The sequence below is a fragment of the Prionailurus viverrinus genome, chromosome D2 (assembly GCF_022837055.1).
Source record: "Prionailurus viverrinus isolate Anna chromosome D2, UM_Priviv_1.0, whole genome shotgun sequence".
Classification (NCBI taxonomy): domain Eukaryota; kingdom Metazoa; phylum Chordata; class Mammalia; order Carnivora; family Felidae; genus Prionailurus; species Prionailurus viverrinus.
This window is the reverse complement of record NC_062571.1, coordinates 15318757-15337088: the sequence shown is the minus strand read 5'-3', so window position 1 is coordinate 15337088 and position 18332 is coordinate 15318757. Positions and strand designations below refer to the sequence as shown.

General features: G+C 43.3%; 1 protein-coding gene across 1 annotated transcript in view; it reads right to left on the bottom strand.

Annotated features, from left to right (window-relative positions):
- LOC125147565 (pecanex-like protein 2) overlaps positions 1-18332 on the bottom strand; it is a 291684-nt gene that overhangs the window by 125006 nt on the left and 148346 nt on the right. The window contains exons 21-22 of the mRNA XM_047824659.1: positions 4957-5098; positions 573-750 (exon numbers count right to left, since the gene is read on the bottom strand). Of these exons, the coding sequence (XP_047680615.1) occupies positions 573-750; positions 4957-5098 (320 nt within the window). The remainder of the gene's footprint in view (positions 1-572; positions 751-4956; positions 5099-18332) is intronic.

Sequence of the window (18332 nt, the reverse complement as noted above, 5' to 3'; positions counted from 1 at the left end):
GAATACACTCAGGTGAGGATCCAGCGGATTTTATCCACCCCCCCCCCCCGCCATGTTCGACCTCCAATTCCATCCCCCTATTTTGCCTGAACTATGATTAGGATTTCTCATTGCCTGTGTATCTTGACCTAACACACGCCAAGAAGAATGAAAATAATCCAAGAGACCTGGTTCTTGGATACCAGGTCACAAGTTTTACCTCAAATGCTAGCTAATTTAAAAAAAAAAAAAATCTGTCTGGCTGCGAATCTTTAATTCAGAGCATTTTGAGGTCTAGGGAAGTTCTGTAATGAGATTGCTAACAGACGCAAAGATCATAAAATTTCAAAATTTCAAGCAACAGTAAATGGCTAATTCATTGTAATTAGTGATTTTTGGCAAATTACGTGGCATATTTGTATTCCACGGGGAAACGTCCCTCAAGCGGTGGCAGGAGTGTGACACGCATATGTAATTCAATTTAATTTCACTCCACAATTTTCTTTAAAGGAAAATGTTTACAGCTCTTGAAACCTATGGTGAGAAACGCCCCTTTTAAATTTGAAAATGAACAAAATGGAGAACTAACTTGCCTTGCTGAACACAATGGACACCATGAAGAAATCCAGTAAGAAACTCTCTGACAGATCTTTGTAGTCAAAATGGAAAAAGATCGCAGTGAAGCTCACGTGAATAAACTGATGAGCGGGGTTACAGAAGGAGGTCCTTAGCAGCTTCATGCCGGCAACGATCATCAGGAAAATGTCCCAGCTGGTGGAAAGGAAAGAAAGGAAGCGGTCAAGGACGGCGAAGTACCAGGTGAGTCACAATAGCTAATGTTTCTTGAGCATTTACTGTGCACGGTGCACTTTACAGGCATGAAAAGCCAAGACTGGTGGGGAAGGGGGACACAGGGGCGGAGGATGGTGTGGGGGGAGGCTCTGTCATTATCCACATTTGTCAGAGGAGCAAAACGGGGTCTTAGAGTTTGGGTCCCTTGTCTAAGATCTCACGGGAGGGGCAGGGCGGAGTGAGGATTGAAACTCAGTCCGAAAGGACTCTCAAGCACAGACCCTTGGCCTTGAGAAGAAGCTCCTTCCTGCCACATGATCTTCATGGTCCCCTGTCCCTCAGCAAGGACACAGAGCTCCCTTGGAGCTTATCTGAAGGACTCCTGCAGCGACAGGTTCTGCAGAAAGTTTGCTGGCAAGTGAGGAAACAGCATGCTGTCCCTCTTTGTGTCCGCTCAGTGTATGCTTTTTTATTATGAAAGAATCTTACTGACGCAGTGATATAATAGTAGCTAATATTAAATTCGGAAAAGAAATAAAACCCCGGTATCTCATCACAGACCTTTTTGCCTTTACATGTTAATTTCTAATATTTTTCAGCATATTTACCTCCCTGGTAAATGTAAGCTCTTTGGACTCCTCCCACCCCACACACTTTTTTTTTCCTGCTGAAAATGATACCATTGACATTTTTCCCCCCATGGCATTGGCCTTTTTAGTTAAGGAACTCATCAAAGCAGTCCAGCAAGGAGATAACCAGGACTTTGCTTCAAGGCCTGGGCTCCTGGATGCTCTTGTCTGGGGAGTCAGGTCATTAACCTGTATAGGGAGCATGTGTTATATGAACAATTCCAGCAGATGCTGAAGCCAACAATGAATAATCTAACTACCTTAAGCTTGGGAAGTTAATGATAACAGTAAGAATATCCTGACAGAGCACACAGCCACTTCCTGGAGGGGTCTGTCTTTCTGAAGGAAGGCTTTGCGCATTTTGGGCAGATTCCTGCACCGTCCCACTGCAATAAAATCCTACTTGCAAACTCAAAAGAAAGGCAGAGATGGGAATACTTTCCAGTGAATGGTTGCACTTAAAAGAGAGAGGTTTTCTCCCCCTGGCTAAATACAGAAAACTGGAGCTATGCCTCAATTTCCCTCAGCCTAGAGGGATCCCCGGGCTCTGGACCCTTTTCAGCATTATTATTATCTTGTCCCAGGATGAGGGCATTCGAAAAACGCTTTTAAAGTCTTTGCACCTATCAGGTGCAACACTGTCATTTCTGTTGTCAAAAAGATCTAATAACGTTGGCAATTCCATTTGCCTTGATGTGATATTTCGTATGCCTTCAGACCGAGGGCTACAATTGTTTTCACTTTGCCTGAGGATGCACCCAGTGAGATTTGCTCAAGGCTCATCCGAGGAAAACTAGTCCTTGATTACCTACAGATTTGGGCTGAGTGGGCATGTTTTCATGTAACTTCAACATAAAACCCTCAGGGTTCCTGCAGCAAAGTTGCGCACTGCTCCAGAACCCACCTTTCTTTTCCTTCTATTTCCTGATGAAAATACAGTATAAAGACATGACTTTGGGGCCAGTTGCCTTTGACAACAGCCCAGGATACAAGAATGTCTGTGCCCAATGACAAGGCATCTTAAGGTTAGGGGTATTCTTATTTGGGTTTTCACAGGAGACTGATGATTTTGGAGGTTATTCAGGCCAAATCTAAGTGAGGGTCAACTCTTAACTTTGTGTTCTCTGTGACTACGGTTAAAACGAAGAGCATTAATTTTTTGCTTATCAATGATGACTGGTTAACACTATGGGAGGTCTTAAGGACTGAATTTTATGGCCTTTATAACATTGCAAGACTAATGATCACAGTTAAAGTAGTTCAGAGACTATTGTAGGCTCAGCTGAAGGTTTAATAAAGGCTTATGTGGCAGTCAGTGAACACAGCCTGGAACAGCTGCAAAGCATCCATTTAGATCAGGCTGGGAAATATAAATACCTAACAAGATATCACAATTTACCCATTCATCCATTTACCAGTCCCGGCTTGATCACCCATCTACCTAGCCTTCTACCATTTACTAGGGGGGGTAGTATTAAAAGTCGAATAAGAAGTCATGCCTGTTGCTGAGGGGTTCACTGCCTAACTATCAGGTACAGTGGTTCTCAGTGCAGGTAGGCTGGGGGATTCTATAGTTAGAAACAGGTTTCTGGGTGATACTGACATACAGACTCCTGCTGTCCTATTTTAGAACAGCTGGTCTAATGGGGTACTTGAAATTGTTATTTAAAAAAATTTTGAGCTTATTTATTTATTTTGAGAGAAACAGAGACAGTGTGGGCAGAGGAGGGGCAGAGAGAGAGAGAGAGAGAGAGAGAGAGAGAGAGAGAGAGAATAATGAGCAGGCTTCATGCTGTCAGCACAGAGCCCGATGCGGGGCTCGAACTCACAAAACTGTGAGATCATGACCTGACCCAAAAACCAAGAGTTGGACACTTAACTGACTGAGCCACCCAGGCACCCTAAAATTACTTTCAAGGCTTCATTTGGATGCCTCAAGAATATGAAGGAATTGTCAGCTTTTGGTTCTAAGTAGAATAGTTCTGTTGGTGTCATCTTGGATTTGAGAGTATTTGGAGGGACATAGCTAAGGTGCTACTTTCTGATATTAGTGTCTGGAAAAAACATTATAGGGGGTAGAGAGTATTATTACTTGAAACTGGACTCTCTCCAAACTCTTTGACTCTGCCTGATTCCCAACCCTAGTGTCCAGCCTCTGCCAACAGCCAGAACTGGAGGGCCTCAACCTGCAGGCTTAGCTTAAGGTCCCAGTCCTGAGGTTGGAAAGCGAGCAAACTTTAAGTCCTTCAGCTCGTTACCCCGGGGGGGCAGCACTGGTACCCTCTTTACTACTTTAGTTCTGATTGTAAGCCCTCGTTCTAGAAACCGAGATGCGGCCTTGTTCTGGGAGGGCGGCAGGGTTAGCCAACATTGTGCCATACCAGAAACACCTACCACTAGAGAAAGCACTTGAGGTTCTGGATGAGGAGTCATCTCTGGGACTGGGTCCCCCCAAACTGGGCAAGAGGGCTACTACAGTCTCACTGTCTGTGTTCTTTATCCAGTGAGACTGATTTTCATCCCTGGATCTGAAGTCCGGGATTTTAAATACCAAAGGGCACGACTTGGCCTGGCCTAGCCATGACAGGTCTGAACTGGAAGGAAGGCAGAGTCTGATAAAGACAGGAAGGTTATACGACCATTTCATTCAGTGTCTGCTTTGTGTGACTATGAATCCACTCAATGTCCAACAGAGTGTTCAAATGTCTTTTATCTCAGCTTGCTCAATCTTTGGCAAATGTTAATTAATTTGTCCCCATCACCCCCCAAAAGGAAGAGCAGGTTTAAATTAATATGCTTGGGATTATGCACAAGAATTGACTTGGGCACATAATGTTTAAGCAACATGACTTAATAAGCAAATCTGGGAAAGGATGTCTTTCTCATTCTCCTACTCGAACTTACTTGACCAGGCACTTCAACCTTCTGTCAGAGCAGCAAATCCACAGATTATCGAGAAGGATTTCCATTTGCAAATTCAGAGTTAATTTTACGTATGAAACTAATAACCCAACTGTGTGTTGTTAATGCTTTGCAAAAACATGGGCATCTTGACGGCATGATGACGCTGTGCTCCGTGTTTTTTTTTAATTGTGAGGCTTCTCCCGATAAATGCAGAGAGAGCACTGACAGTGATTAATCCCCCCTCCCTCAAGCACAAAACGATAGAGTATTTGCTAAATGAAATGACATGAGGCGGTTCATAAAGCTTTGAGCATGATGGTAAGAACTTTCCAGGGGGTTCAGGAACCCCTGGAACCACACTGCACTTCCGTCATCTCATTAAAGCTCACTAAGTTCTTGCAGGAGCTTTTTCAAACCGACTGTCGTTTATTTGCAACATCACTTCAAGCAGATCTAACTTCATTTTCAGCCCACTCTGTAATAACCATCAAGTTCCTCCAGCGAGTTTGAGTAAAAGACCACCGTGGCTTACTTTTACGCGGCCAGTAAATTAGTAGATGCTGTACTACTGTAGCCTGTTTAGAGAAAATCCACCCGATTTTGAAATCATTGTGATCGAAATCATTACGAGAATAAACTGTTATCCACTTACTGGGTACCGAGTCTCCGGTAATTGCTTATTGAAAATGCATCAATAGTGAGGGCATTCAGAATTATTGCTGGGTACAGGATGTATTTTTCAAAACACTGAAGCCAGACATAGAGTCTTTCAAACCACATTAGATGGGCAATATCTGAAAGAAACACAAAAACCATTTAGAACTGATCAAGTTATTTTTCTTTAAGTACATGTAATAAGAAGGAATGTCCCCCCTTTTCATTTGAAAGCTGCTCACTCAGAACTCCAGATTCTAGACAGGATACACCAATTTGCTTTCCAGGCAATCCTTAGCTTTGTTTCTACATAGTTCATAAATAATAACATACGGTAATATAGACCAGGGTCCCAATTCTTCAAGTCAGGTGATTTTTCCATATGGAATTATTCCTGGGACCCAGGAAGTAAGCGGTCCTGTATCAAGGTCTCTCAGAGGAAGTATGGGTGGACAGTGAGGGATGAAGGGTTGAAAAACAATCTCCTGGGCCCATCTCCTCTTCAGCTGGGGACACTTCCAAGGCTGGGCTTTCTTCTCCTTCTTCTTAGTCTTTAAATCAACAATCAAATCCCCAGGACATACATACACATAAGAGAAAGCTGATCCCCAGGCCCCGTCGTTATGAATGTGTTACATTCTTGAGAACCCTTGTGACAACAGGAGCACCACGGGGAGTGACGTCTCTTCCCACGAGGGCTAAGGTTTTGAGTCAGACCAGTCCGGGTTTTCATTCAGACTCTACCAACCACTGGTGCGTGACGGTGAACTGTTAACTCAATCTTTCTGAGCCTTGGCTTGTGCGCCCTGCCCACCCTCTGAGTCAGCTGCCGGGGAAGTGGTTGCCCCTCTTTCCCGCCACTCAGGGTAGGGAAAGACTCTACTCCCCCTCGGGATGGGGTCATGTAGGATGTACACTTGCAGTGCCTGTCACCCCCCTCTGGCTACTTTTCTTTCTGAGAAGGAGGAGGAGTGGCTGGCTGGTCCGGTGGTCAGAGCACAAACTCCCTTAGGCCACAGCATCAGGCGGAGAGGAGAACACACATCCCTGACACAGGAGTGAAGTATGGAGCCAAGCTCTCCCCTGCTTCCATGAGGAGAGCACTCCTGGTTCAGCCCAGGGCCCACAGGTAGGTCCATCTCATTCCCTGCTGAGTCTCTCTGCTACTAACTGTGAGGCTGAGACGGTCCCCAATCCACCAGCCAAACAGCCAGGAAAATGAATCAGACATGCCGGGGACTCAGTCTCTCCACCGAGTCTCAGAGGCCAAACCCCCAAAGGGCAAAGCTGACTCCATCGAACTTCTGGAATCACATTCCTCAACTATTTATATTATCAAACTTACACCTCAATAACCTATAGTAAAAAACAAAACAAAACAAAACAAACAAGAGGGCCATGTCGTTGTTACATTATTTGGATTACACAAGAATCCACTCATGAAGAACAGGTTGCACTCATACTTATCATTTGATTAAAAATATGAGAAGAGGTCAGCATTCAGGAATCTGATTCACAAAGAATGGTGAGGTCAGACACAGTGGGAATACCTCATGACATGGACAAGAAATAAGAACAAATATCCCAGGGATTCATCAGTAGAAGAGAGACGCAACGAGAAATCATCAAGATAAAAATAAGAAGAAACGTTAATGATACATGAAACAGGGAGGAAGACTGGGTAATGACCCAAGGAAAAGGAACACACTGATTTGAAAAGATATATGCAGCCCTGTGTTTACTGCAGCATTAATTACAGTAGCCAAGAAATGGAAGCAGCTCAAGAGTCCATCCACTGATGAATGGATAAAGAAGACGTGGGGTGTGTGTGTGTGTGTGTGTGTGTGTGTGTGTAACAGAATATTACTCAGCCATAAAAAAAGAATGAGATCTTGCCATCTGCAACAACATGGATAGAGCTAGAGGGTATTAACACTAAGTAGAATAAGTCAGTCAAAGAAAGACAAATACCACATGACTTCACTCACAGGTAGAATTTAAGAAACAAAACAAAGAAACAAAAAAATTAGACTCTTCTTTTTTTAGTTTATTCATTTTGAGAGAGAGAGAGAGAGAGTGTGTGTGTGTGTGTGCACGCCCACAAGCAGGGGAGGGGCAGAGAGAGAGAATTCCAAGCAGGCTCCATGCTGTCAGCGCAGAGTCAGATTCGGGGCTCAAACTCACGAACCAAGAGATCATGACCCGGGCCAAAATCCAGAGTCGGATGCTTAACTGACCAAGCCACGTAGGTGCCCCCCAAAATGAGACTCTTAAATGCAGAGAACAAACTGATGGTTACCATAGGGGAGGTGGGTGGGGGAATGGGTGATAGGTGATGGGGATTAAGAGTACACTTATGATGAGCATTGAGTAATGTAAACAACTGCTGAATCACGGTATTGTACACCCGAAACTAGTATAACGCTGCATGTTAGTTACACTTCAATTTAAAAGGTATATATGCGCGATGGAATGTTGCTCAGCCCTAAAGAAGAATGAGATTTTGCCATTTGCAACAACATGGATGGACCTCAAGAAAAGTCAGAGAAAGACAAATACCATACGATTTCACTTATACGTAGAATCTAGAAGACATAACAAATGAACAAAAACAGACACAGACTCTTAAATACAGAGAAAAAACCTCTACCTAAACAGAGTGGAGGTGGGTGGGGCACGGGCAAAATAGGTGAAGACGTACAAACTTCCAGCTGTAAAACAGATAAGTCATGGGGATGAAAAGTACAGCATAGGGAATATAAGTCCGTAATGTTGTAATAACTTTGTATGGTGACAGATGGTAGCCACACTTCCCATGGTGAGCGCAGCATAATATATGGCATTGTCTGTGTCACATACCTGAAACTAATGTAACACTGTATGTCAACTCTACTTCAATAATTAAAAAAACAGCAAGGATGTTGGGTAGGAATTTAACTTCGGGTATTCTTAATGGTGAATGTGCAGTGTTTTCCGGTATAGATTTGAAAATGGGCTGTTTCATAGGGAATTAAGGTGTTTTTTTTTTTACATATAATTAATGAAATCTAGGTATATTATTATATATTCTACATGCCGACAACAGGGTTCTCATCTTTTGTGAAAGTATATGAAAATTAGGAAAGACGAATTTTTATGATGTCTCTCCCCCATCCCTTTAGGCAAATGACAGGAACCTTACTTCTAGAGAAAACTGAGGCTATGAGACTCCAACAACTCATCTTCCCACCCGTCAGCTACGAATGTATTCATAGTTACATCCACCTGCTGGGTCCTCCTCACGTTGAGCGTCCACTGAAGCTCTGAGTCCCGTTCTTTCCTGATGGCTGGTTCAGGGGTCACTCCCCAGAGTAGCTCTTTCCTGTTGGCAAGTGGCAATATTCCAGTCTTTGCCAAATTGAAAACTTGCTTTCCACTCTACACCTCGCTCCCTCTGCCCTTTTTTGCACAGCTTCTTGCAAAGGCTGTGAATGTCTGACCATCCCAGGCCCCTGTCTCCTATTTACTGCTGAAACTTCTGCGCCTGGATATTTGCAGCTACCCCTGGCCAGAACTGTGTATGGAGCAGCCACCTGTGACCTCCCAAAGGACATAATTGATCCTTCTCAGTCTACCTTACTAGACCTTTCTGGGCATAAAACATCGCTGGTCCTGCCTTCCGCAGAAAACTCTCTTTCCTTAGTTTCCCCATGCCACCTGCTCCTGCTTGCATTCAAACCTCTGATACTACTTTTCCCATTTTCCCTGCAAACCCCTCTTCCCTTATTTGGTCATTTGCTCTCCTTGGACCTCTGTATTATTTTTTCTCATTTTCAACACCCTTAACTTTAATGATTCCATCCATGCTGAGGACACTCCCATCTGTAACTCTCAATCTTCTGTCTCCTGGCCTCCCGATCTAAATACTCAATGGATGGCTTCACCTGATGTCCCCAAGGAATCCCCAAATACATGTCAAAACTGAACTTGTCAGCCTCCACACATCTGCTCTTCAGCGAACATTCTTTATCTTATCTAATGACACCTGCATTCACTTAGCCATGCAGACAATATACCTCGGAGTCATCCTAACCACAGCTGCATGTTGGAACTACCCGGGGACAAGGCAGAAAGACGCTGTCCTAGATCTGTGATTCTCAAACATCGACATGCAAATAAATCACCTGGGGGAAATGCAGAATCAGACCCAGTGGGTCTGGAACGGCGTCAGATCTTCTATACCTGCCACTTCGTAACTCTCTGGTCACCATCAGCAGTTCTACACTCACTTAACTGGCGATCTGAAGTAGCCATGCTGGATTTTTCAAAAACGTTTTCATTGAACTTCTTCATATACAGAAACCTGCACATACCATACACGTACGGCCATGTCCCTAGCACGTAGAGGAAGAAGAAACCCTCTTGAAGCCCCCGTGCCTGCTTCCAGTAACTGCCCCCCAAGGTAACCAGTGCCCTAACCCCAAACACCACTGTTCCGTCTGCCCGCTGTCCTTTTGTATCGTTTTCCCAACGCTCTCCTTGAGATTCAGCCACATCTTTGTGTGTAATCATCATCTGCCCATTCTCACTGCTGTACAATAATCTACTATATGAATAGACACAGGTTGTTTTTCAAAGCTGCTGTACATGAGCGTTCACGTTGTTTCCAGCTTAGAGCTGTCATGTAGAGTGCCGCCATGAACATTCTTGGACAGGCCTTTTGGTAAACATGGGTACGCTTCCGGGGTATATATCTAGCTACAGAATTGCTAGGTTATTAAGTGTGTGTAGGAAGCTCTAGGAGATTTTCCAAAGTTATGGAGCCAATTTACACTCCCACAAACAGTGCAAAGAGTTCCTTCTGTTTGTTCACATCCTTGCCAAAACATTTTCTCTCTCTTTCCTTTTAACTATGCTGTGGGTGTAGAGCGGTATCATGTTATGGTTTTATTTTGCATTTCTCTGATGACTAATGCAGTTAAGTACCTTTTCATGTGTTTACACCATTTGGTCATTTGGATACACACTTTTGTGAAGTGTGGCTCTCCATGTGCATTGCCTGGTTCTTTTTCCTCCCGGAGTAACGTCTTTTCCTTACTGATTTCTAGGATTAGATGTCTTTTCTTTACTGACTTCTAGGAGTTCTTTATATACCTTAGGTATGAGTCTTTAGTCAGATACATGCATCAGAAAGCTCTCCCATTTTATGGGTTGTTTATCAGTCTCTTAATAGTCTCTTTTGTAGAAAAGAAATACTTAATTTTAATAAGTTCCAATTTCTCATTTTTTTTTCCTTTTGGAGTCTTTGGTGCTCTGCTCATTTTGTTTTATTTTTTTTAATCTTTATTTATTTTTGAGAGAGACAGAGCACGAACAGGAGAAGAAGAGAGAGAGGGAGACACAGAATCCGAAGCAGCCTCCAGGCTCTGAGCTGTCAGCACAGAGCCCGATGTGGAGCTCGCTCATGAACCGTGAGATCATGACGTGAGCCAAAGTCGGATGCTTCACCTAGTGACCCACCCAGGTGCCCCTTTGTACTGTGTTTAAAAGACAAAAATCGTGAGCACATTCTCTTATGTTTTCCCCTAAGATGTTATTGTTTTACCTTTCACATTTAGATCTGCAAGCTATCTGGAATTGATTCTGTATGGTGTAAGATAGGGATTGAGACCGATTTTTTTTCCCATGTGGATAACTGACCATCACAGTTTATTGAAAATAATTTTTTTAAATGTTTGTTTGTTTGTTTGTTTATTTTCAGAGAGAGAGCGCATGAGTTGGGGAGGGGCAGAAAGAAAGAGAATCCCAAGCAGGCTCCACAGTGTCAGCACAGAGCCCAACGCGGGGCTCGATCTTCGAGATCATAACCTGAGCCAAGATCAAGAGTCAGATGCTTCACCGACTGAGCCACCTAGGCGCTCCATATTCAAAGTGTCTATTTCCTCCCACACGGCATTGAACCTCACTTTGTCTATGCCTTTATATATGCTGGGTGCCTTCCTGGAATGTCCTTCTGTATTTCCTGCTTGAGGAACTCCTGGTCTTGTCTGATCCCCATGTCCCTGACCATTCCCAGTACAGTTGCTACCGGCCGTTTTCCAGGGCTGTGCACTCGGGAGTGTCCATCCCAGGGGAAGGGTCTAATCACTGACAGTGTTTAGAACCATTGGCACAAGGTGAAAGTAAAAAAGGACTCCAAATTGTAATTGGCATTATTATTGTTTTAAAATTCTTTAGAAACAATGCATGCCCCCCTTTCTGCCTGTGCTGGGCGGACCCTGCCATCTCCTCACCGCCGGTGGTCCACCATGCCGCCATCTAGCAAGGACCCACGAAGCTTCTGCAAGACACTGAACCAGCATTCTGTATTACTAGCTTTAGTTTTCAAGCAGAATACATCATTCCTTTGTGCCATCACTATGCACTGTGAATTCTCTAATTATAGTACCTGTTACACCATGGAGCATTCATTTAAATATTAATCTCCCCACTAGACTGTGGGTTTGTCAAGAGTAGACGCTATGCCTCCATCGGCTTAGGGTTCTGTAAACGTTCACCTATTATCTTATCATTTTTAGTGTTCAAGGGAACTCTGGATCGTTAAATCGAAGAAAAACCAGCCTCTTGGAATTACTCTTTGAATACAAAACAAAAAACTTTCTGACTATAACACATTAAGCAATATTTCCTATTTTAGTCTCTCCTAAAGTCCAATCGGGTACGTTTAGGTTCCCTTCTATGCACATTATTTTTTCTGATTTCTCAATTTATATGAAGTCAACAGTGTCAGATTGGGGCTGTCACATCAAATGCAATTCAATTCAGCCTGCTTATAAAAATACATTTACAGAGTTCTATCAACAATTGTCACCAATTCGGAGAAACATGACAACCTTAGCTAGATTCCTGCAAAAATATGTAAATTAAGGAAATATAAGCCAACCTCATGCTGCAGGGCTGTTAGAAAAACATCTGAATTAAAAGAAACATCTACAGCTCGTCACTGTAGAATGCTAGTGCCATGTGGATGGGGGAGTGCGATCCAGGCTTTCAAACGCTTGTCACATTTGCTATCAGACCATGATGTTTTCCAGTGAGTGGGGCTGATTGGAGGGCAGGGACACAATTTCACTGCAGTCCTTGCAAGGATTTACGGCAGATAGTGATAACAAATATGGGTTTTCCATAAGAATTTTAGTTTCTCCATCGCAGAAACACACAAAGCAATGAGTTTCAAAAAACATGTACAGAAATCACCAGTAAGATCTGAATTTACCATCCGTGCCTTTCCAAATATTGGAGAGCAGAGGTATTGATTCTGTGAGATTTAACCCTCTGTGGTACCTGGAAGGGAGGGATGTGTGTGGAAACTACAGCACAGGCACAGCTTTGAGGCATGTGACTAGATATCCCGGCTCTTCCCACGGGCAACCCACCGATTCTGAATCTCTGGATGAGAGGCCAGAGGATGTGCTTTATACCGTCTGCACGCACCGGCAAGCACAGGTTTACGTACCATACATTAAGGGGAAAACGTTCTAGGTGAAGATTTATCCCAAGGCACGGCTTCCCTGACTGGTGTCAGGACATCCAGCCAAAGCAGGGGTGGAGAAGGACGTGGAAAGGGGGTTACAATAAACATACAGGAATAACGGCAGCATCACCAACTCCAAACTTTTGACTCCAGGTTCTGCGAATCCTTTATGTTGAAAGAAAATCAATTTCCCCGTAAATGCTCCATATCTCTATCCTCCTAGCAAGCTTGGGAATTTATTCCAACGAAACGTTACAATCTCTAGATGGTAGAAGACTCTTAACAGACAAGTCGAACTCATACTGAACGTTTATGTTTGGGAGTGGAGGGGAAGCAGAAAGGAAGAAGAATAATTACACGGGAGGAAACTAAAACAGCAATGTAATTCCAGAATTCTGAATTCTAAAAGACGACACTGAATCTTTTCTTATGGGGTGGTCACGAAAAGCTAATGAAAGGCAAAGCTTACAAATGCACTAGCATGATAAACATGTTTCTTAGGGCCCCAAACTGCCTCAGTATTCATAGAAAGTCAAGTGAGAAAGAAAATCTTTGCAATGGTATTTTATAACTGTCCTTTGGCAATGCCCTGAATATGCACAGAGACCATAAAAGACCTTCCTTGAGCATTAGTATTTCTCTCTTCCCTGGAATATTAGGCCCGTGAGGAAAAGAATGCAAACTAACTATGCCATTTACAAGTTATATACAACTTACTACAATTGAGTGCTTTAAATTTTCTCCAAGGCCTTTCAGGTTGTTTTATTTAGAAGCTTACGTTACTAAAAGAAGTCCTTCTCGATAATTAAAAGCGAATCGAAAAACCTTCGGGATGTTTTTATCTTTAGGGAGACAATTTCCTCCAGTTCAAACCTTGAATTGCCATTTCGGCTGCAAGGATGCATGACTTCTCGCCTTCACAGGGGCCAGGCGTGTTCACAAACGTTTCCAGACGGCTGCCGCTCGGTTCAAGCAGCCCCGTCACCCTGAGGCATCTAAGGCGGAGACGCCCCGCAAAATGGAATCACCACGTCCAGGCTGGTGGCATCCCCTCATTAGAGGCAATCGCTTTTCCCTACGAGGCCTTCTCCTTGTCATCTTTCTTGCTGGGCCGAACCTCACATCGCAAAGTCCTTAGCACCATCATGTACGCGCCATGGTTTATTCTCTAGAAAAGGCTTCGCTTCCAAAGCCGGTAGCATGAAGAGGGTAAGTAATCGTCCTTAAACGTAAAGCAAATCACATTCCCCTGTTGCTCAAAGCCCTGTAATTCCGCTTAGGATAAAGCCAAGGTCCTCGTGACTTTTCCGTTCCCATTAGTCAGTAGAGGATGTGCCCATGGCCCTTCTCCTGCTTGGAACCCTCTTCCTCCAGTTTAAGGGTTAACTCCCCTCTTTATCTCCCAAGCCTCCCATTAAATGTCAGCCTCCTCAAAGAAGCCTTCCTTGGTCTTTCAGATCTAGCTCCGGATCCCTTTATACTCCTTCCCTTCACTGTACTTCAAACCCTGTACGTGTATATTAATCTGTGGGACGAAGGTCCACCTCTCTACTACAGCCAGGGGGCGAGGCTGTTTTTCTCCAGCATGCTTGGGCATTTAGCCCTGGACGCTGTCCACAGGAGCCGCTCAGGACATTCAGGCCACATCACCGATGAACTGATTCATAGTTCATTTAACTAAAGCAGACAGTTTAGTTAATTTAACTAAAGCAGACAGAGTCTGAGGAGAGGCCGGGGTTTCCGTGGTGTGGCAGTGCCTGCCGTGCAGGGGTTCGAGTTTCACTCCTGGCCATAGTGCGCTTCTTCTCACAGAAGGTTCACCCCAGGGTGAGGCCTTGCCACCCAGTGCTGCCCCCAACATTCTGCACAGTCCCTGGCCTGTGATAGGTTCTAGCATTATTTTTGAATGACTCAAGAATTATTACCAGGGCCAACACCCTGGTAAAACCTCTCAAAGAAATACAAGGTAGTAAAGAGCAACATTCAGGAATCAGAATATTAAAACTGGCACTTTTCAGAGAATAAAATTGTTCGTGGTTTCTTCAGTGGTTTTTGACTTTGGGGTCATGCTAGGAAAATTATTTTTCTCTTCCCAACCAAGATTATATAACTTGACCTATATTTTCTTGCAGTGCTATTCTGGTTCTTTCTTTCTTCTTTTCCTCCTTTAAAAAATTTTTTTTTTAAATCTTTAATCCATCTGGAATTTAATTTGATACAACGTCTAACTCAATTTTTAAAAATGTTTAGCTCATTTTCCCAAAACTTCCCACTGATTTTTTTCATTAATTCAGTGGGAATAAAAATGCATCCTTCACATCTCCTCAAAGGGATAGAGAGGCTCTCGGGAGAATCAATGCAATAATGTGCTTTCTCCTCTTGATAGAAAGGTCCTCTGCTAATACAAAATCATAGTATTTAAAACTAAAACACTATTGAAATCATTTATTAATTTTTCACATGAAGAAGGTTAGGTCAAAAATTTTCATGTGAAAAGCATTAAGAGCAACTTTCAAATGTTCTCACTAGGAGCACAGGAGGGAAGATGTTTCTTGTTAGAACAGCCGTCTTGTCAAAAGCAAGGATTATGCTCTTACCAATTTTTGCATTCTCAACACCAAACACAGTGCCTAGTACAATGCAGGTACTCAGTAAATGTCTAATCTGCAAAATCGTAATTTCTCCCCCAAGGGAAGAGTGATTTGTATGTTTTAAAGCGATCTAGTAACCTATGAGGAGTATGCACTTGTAAGGAATGCGTAAGTTACAAGATCGCTTTATAACACCATTTCCGTTGTTCCACGGACATCTCCATATATTTTCCTATCATAGAGCACTCTGTGGGTTAAGCGCTTCAGATAAGACCCCAGTGCATGCACAACAGGGAGACTAAGTCAGCACTCATCATAGTGACCTCACCCACTGCAGCTGAGAACTAACATCATTCCTCCCAATGGCCTGATTCTGTGCTTCTACGCACACTGGGCCGCAAGAGCCCAAAGCTGCCACATTCCAACCTGCATACATCACATGCATACTTAGGCCTCTTGATTTTTAGTGTTAGGTTTGTTTTTTTTTTTACACTTCTCCAATTACTGGCCATTCGTTTTATTTCCACATTGTTTTCGATGTATCCGCAGTCTAGAAGAACCCCACTGGGCACTTGGGTAAACACCCTGTGGCTTGCTGGAAAGCTGAGGTTGGCAGCTGACCATTGAGCTCTGTCCCCAGACCCTCTCCTTCTTGAGGCTGGCCAGCACTGGCCTGTGCTTCCCCAGGCCTCCTGTAGCCTCGCTCCCCTTTGAGCAGAGGCAACTGGATCCCACCTTCCTTTTTCTCCTGCCGCAGTGTGAACCTGGTTCCACTCCAGCCACCTCCAGACTGACACAGAGAGAGAAGTTCCCCAGTTGACTAGAAGGAGAACAGAGCGGGAGAGTGAAATGAAGCAGTGCCTGGCAGAGGGGGGAAGAAAAGGAGGGGAAGAGAAGGTACATGAGGAGAATAACAACAGAGGGAATAATTAATAAGGCAGGCTTCCAGCTGACAGGCTATTTTTTGACACATCAGCTCTAAGCCATTTCGCTGGAATGCACTGTCCTATGCAAGCATCATAGCAAAGGGGACTGGTACTCAGCTGACACTAGTTCAGTTCATGCTCCAAACTATTTTAGTCACTTTGAACTAAAGAGGCTTTGAAGGGCTTTTCAGGTCTCTCACTACCACCTGATGTTAGCAACCTGTTATGCGGGCCAAAAAAGGAAGAGGTAAGAGGTAAGAAGAAGAAGACGTAAGCTCTTCTTCCCAGAGCTATAGCGTCTCCTCGTCACGCATACAAAGACGAGACCTTCCCAAAGACCCCAACACAGCCTTTATGTTTTGAAATCAAACAATGCCTGTCATGCCACAAAGGACTTTTACACAGATTATTGGGTTTGATTTAATCACCATGGAAATTCTGTGAACGAGGTCATTCAGGCAGTACGATCACCTATTGACAAAAATTTCAGAACCATTGAACATATATATCCAAATGATAAAGGGCCACCAGCCATCTAGCACAATGGATGAAATGAGGCACAGAGCAAGGTGCGCAATGATTGAATTTAACTCTGGGGAACAGGAGGAGGAGATGTATATACTTACTGAATGCATTCTGTCTGCCAAGGGCTATGCCAATATTCTATTCTTATTATCTTGATTCGTTTCATCCCCCAACAAATCTTTCTTGTAGGAACCCCCAATTATAAATGACAAAATTGAATCATGATGGTTAAGCACAATTAATATGTGACAGAGCCAAAATCTGACCCCATTCTCTGGGCCATGACACTTTAATTCCCTCCTTAATGTTTCAAGAGCTTCCCGCAGGGGAAAATCCAGTCACATATAAGGGACTGGGGTGGGGGGAGGGGTCAGAAAGTCATCAGACTTTCCAACAGCAGCAGCAGAAGCTGGGCGACAGGAGACATTACCTTGGAATTCTTACAGAAGCATTTGCCTCCTTAGTCGCTCCATAATACAAACTAACTATCCATTAGTACAAAGTACAGAGTAGAATGGAAATGCTTGGAGATATACAAAGCCTCCTAAAGTGACCGACGGATTTGCTTCATTCACAAAGAGGGAGTAAACAAGGAACAATTGGAGCAGGTTCCGGGAGGGAGTCTAGGGAGATGGGAACCAGTAGATCACCTGGCAGGTTTGCCTGAAGGGAAAACTGAACTGAGAGACGTTTTCCATAGCTATTGGAAAGGTTAGCAAGTACGAAAACAGAAATCTGAACAAGAAAGGAAAGATAATCATGGTACACTACTGGGCCAGAAGCGAACGACAATAGAACAACCATAGACTTAGCAGAAAAACAAAACCCTGAGTATTTGTTCAGAGAATATTAAAACCATACCGTGAGGAAGGAGAAAGGGAAGATGTTAACGTACGAGGGAAGATAAAAGAGAGGAATCCTTATTCAGAACAGGAAGTCAGTAGATAGGCAAATCTGAAATATCAAGACACAGGAGAACATGCACCTCACTTCGAAGAATTATGGTAAGGACCAGAAGAAATACCTAAAGGATAGAAAGGACTTTCTCGTGGAGAGGGAGAATCAGACATGGCAAAAGTTGACAAGAGTCTGCTGCTTTTCATTACAACTTGTACTGTTTGATTTTTAATCTAGGTTATTACCTTGTTATAAATGCAAAATACATTAGAAAAAGAAACATCTCTCAGAACCAGGTCTCCCACATGTTGAAACCAGTCTATCTGCAAATCACAGGCAAGATTTGCTAAAATGCAAAGTCTCACTTAAGAATGACAAAATCGGGACTGGTTCGTGAATTAGTTTCATTAGAGTGAATTTTTTTTTTTTAATTACTGTTTCAGTGAAGTTCTCAACTGGTGTTGTTTATAATTTCTAATTTCTATCATCTTTTGCCCATTTATTCTAGTACATCCAAAAATTATAGCTTAAGCTTTTTAGGAAACCATTTTTTTTGCAGAGGGATGGGCCTGTTTGTATATAGTTTACCATCCACATGTACACTCGAGTCCTTCAAACCAGCCTTTACAAGGCTTTTTCCTGTCAGCCTACAGGGAAGTCTTCTTTCGATGAATTTACAGAGCACCGATCATTCATCTGTTTGTTCAACCAATGTTATTGAACACCTACTATGCACCAGAGATTAATTCAACATTTAGTTCTAAAATTCATACATTTTTCCATTTTATATATTATGCCCAAGCAGTTGGAAAAACGTAAGCCATGAATAATTGTAGCCCCTTCACTTAGGCTCTGGGCTTTCTACTTCCTTGAATTTCCTACAAGGCTGCACATAGTGTTGACCCCACATCAGTGTGTATGT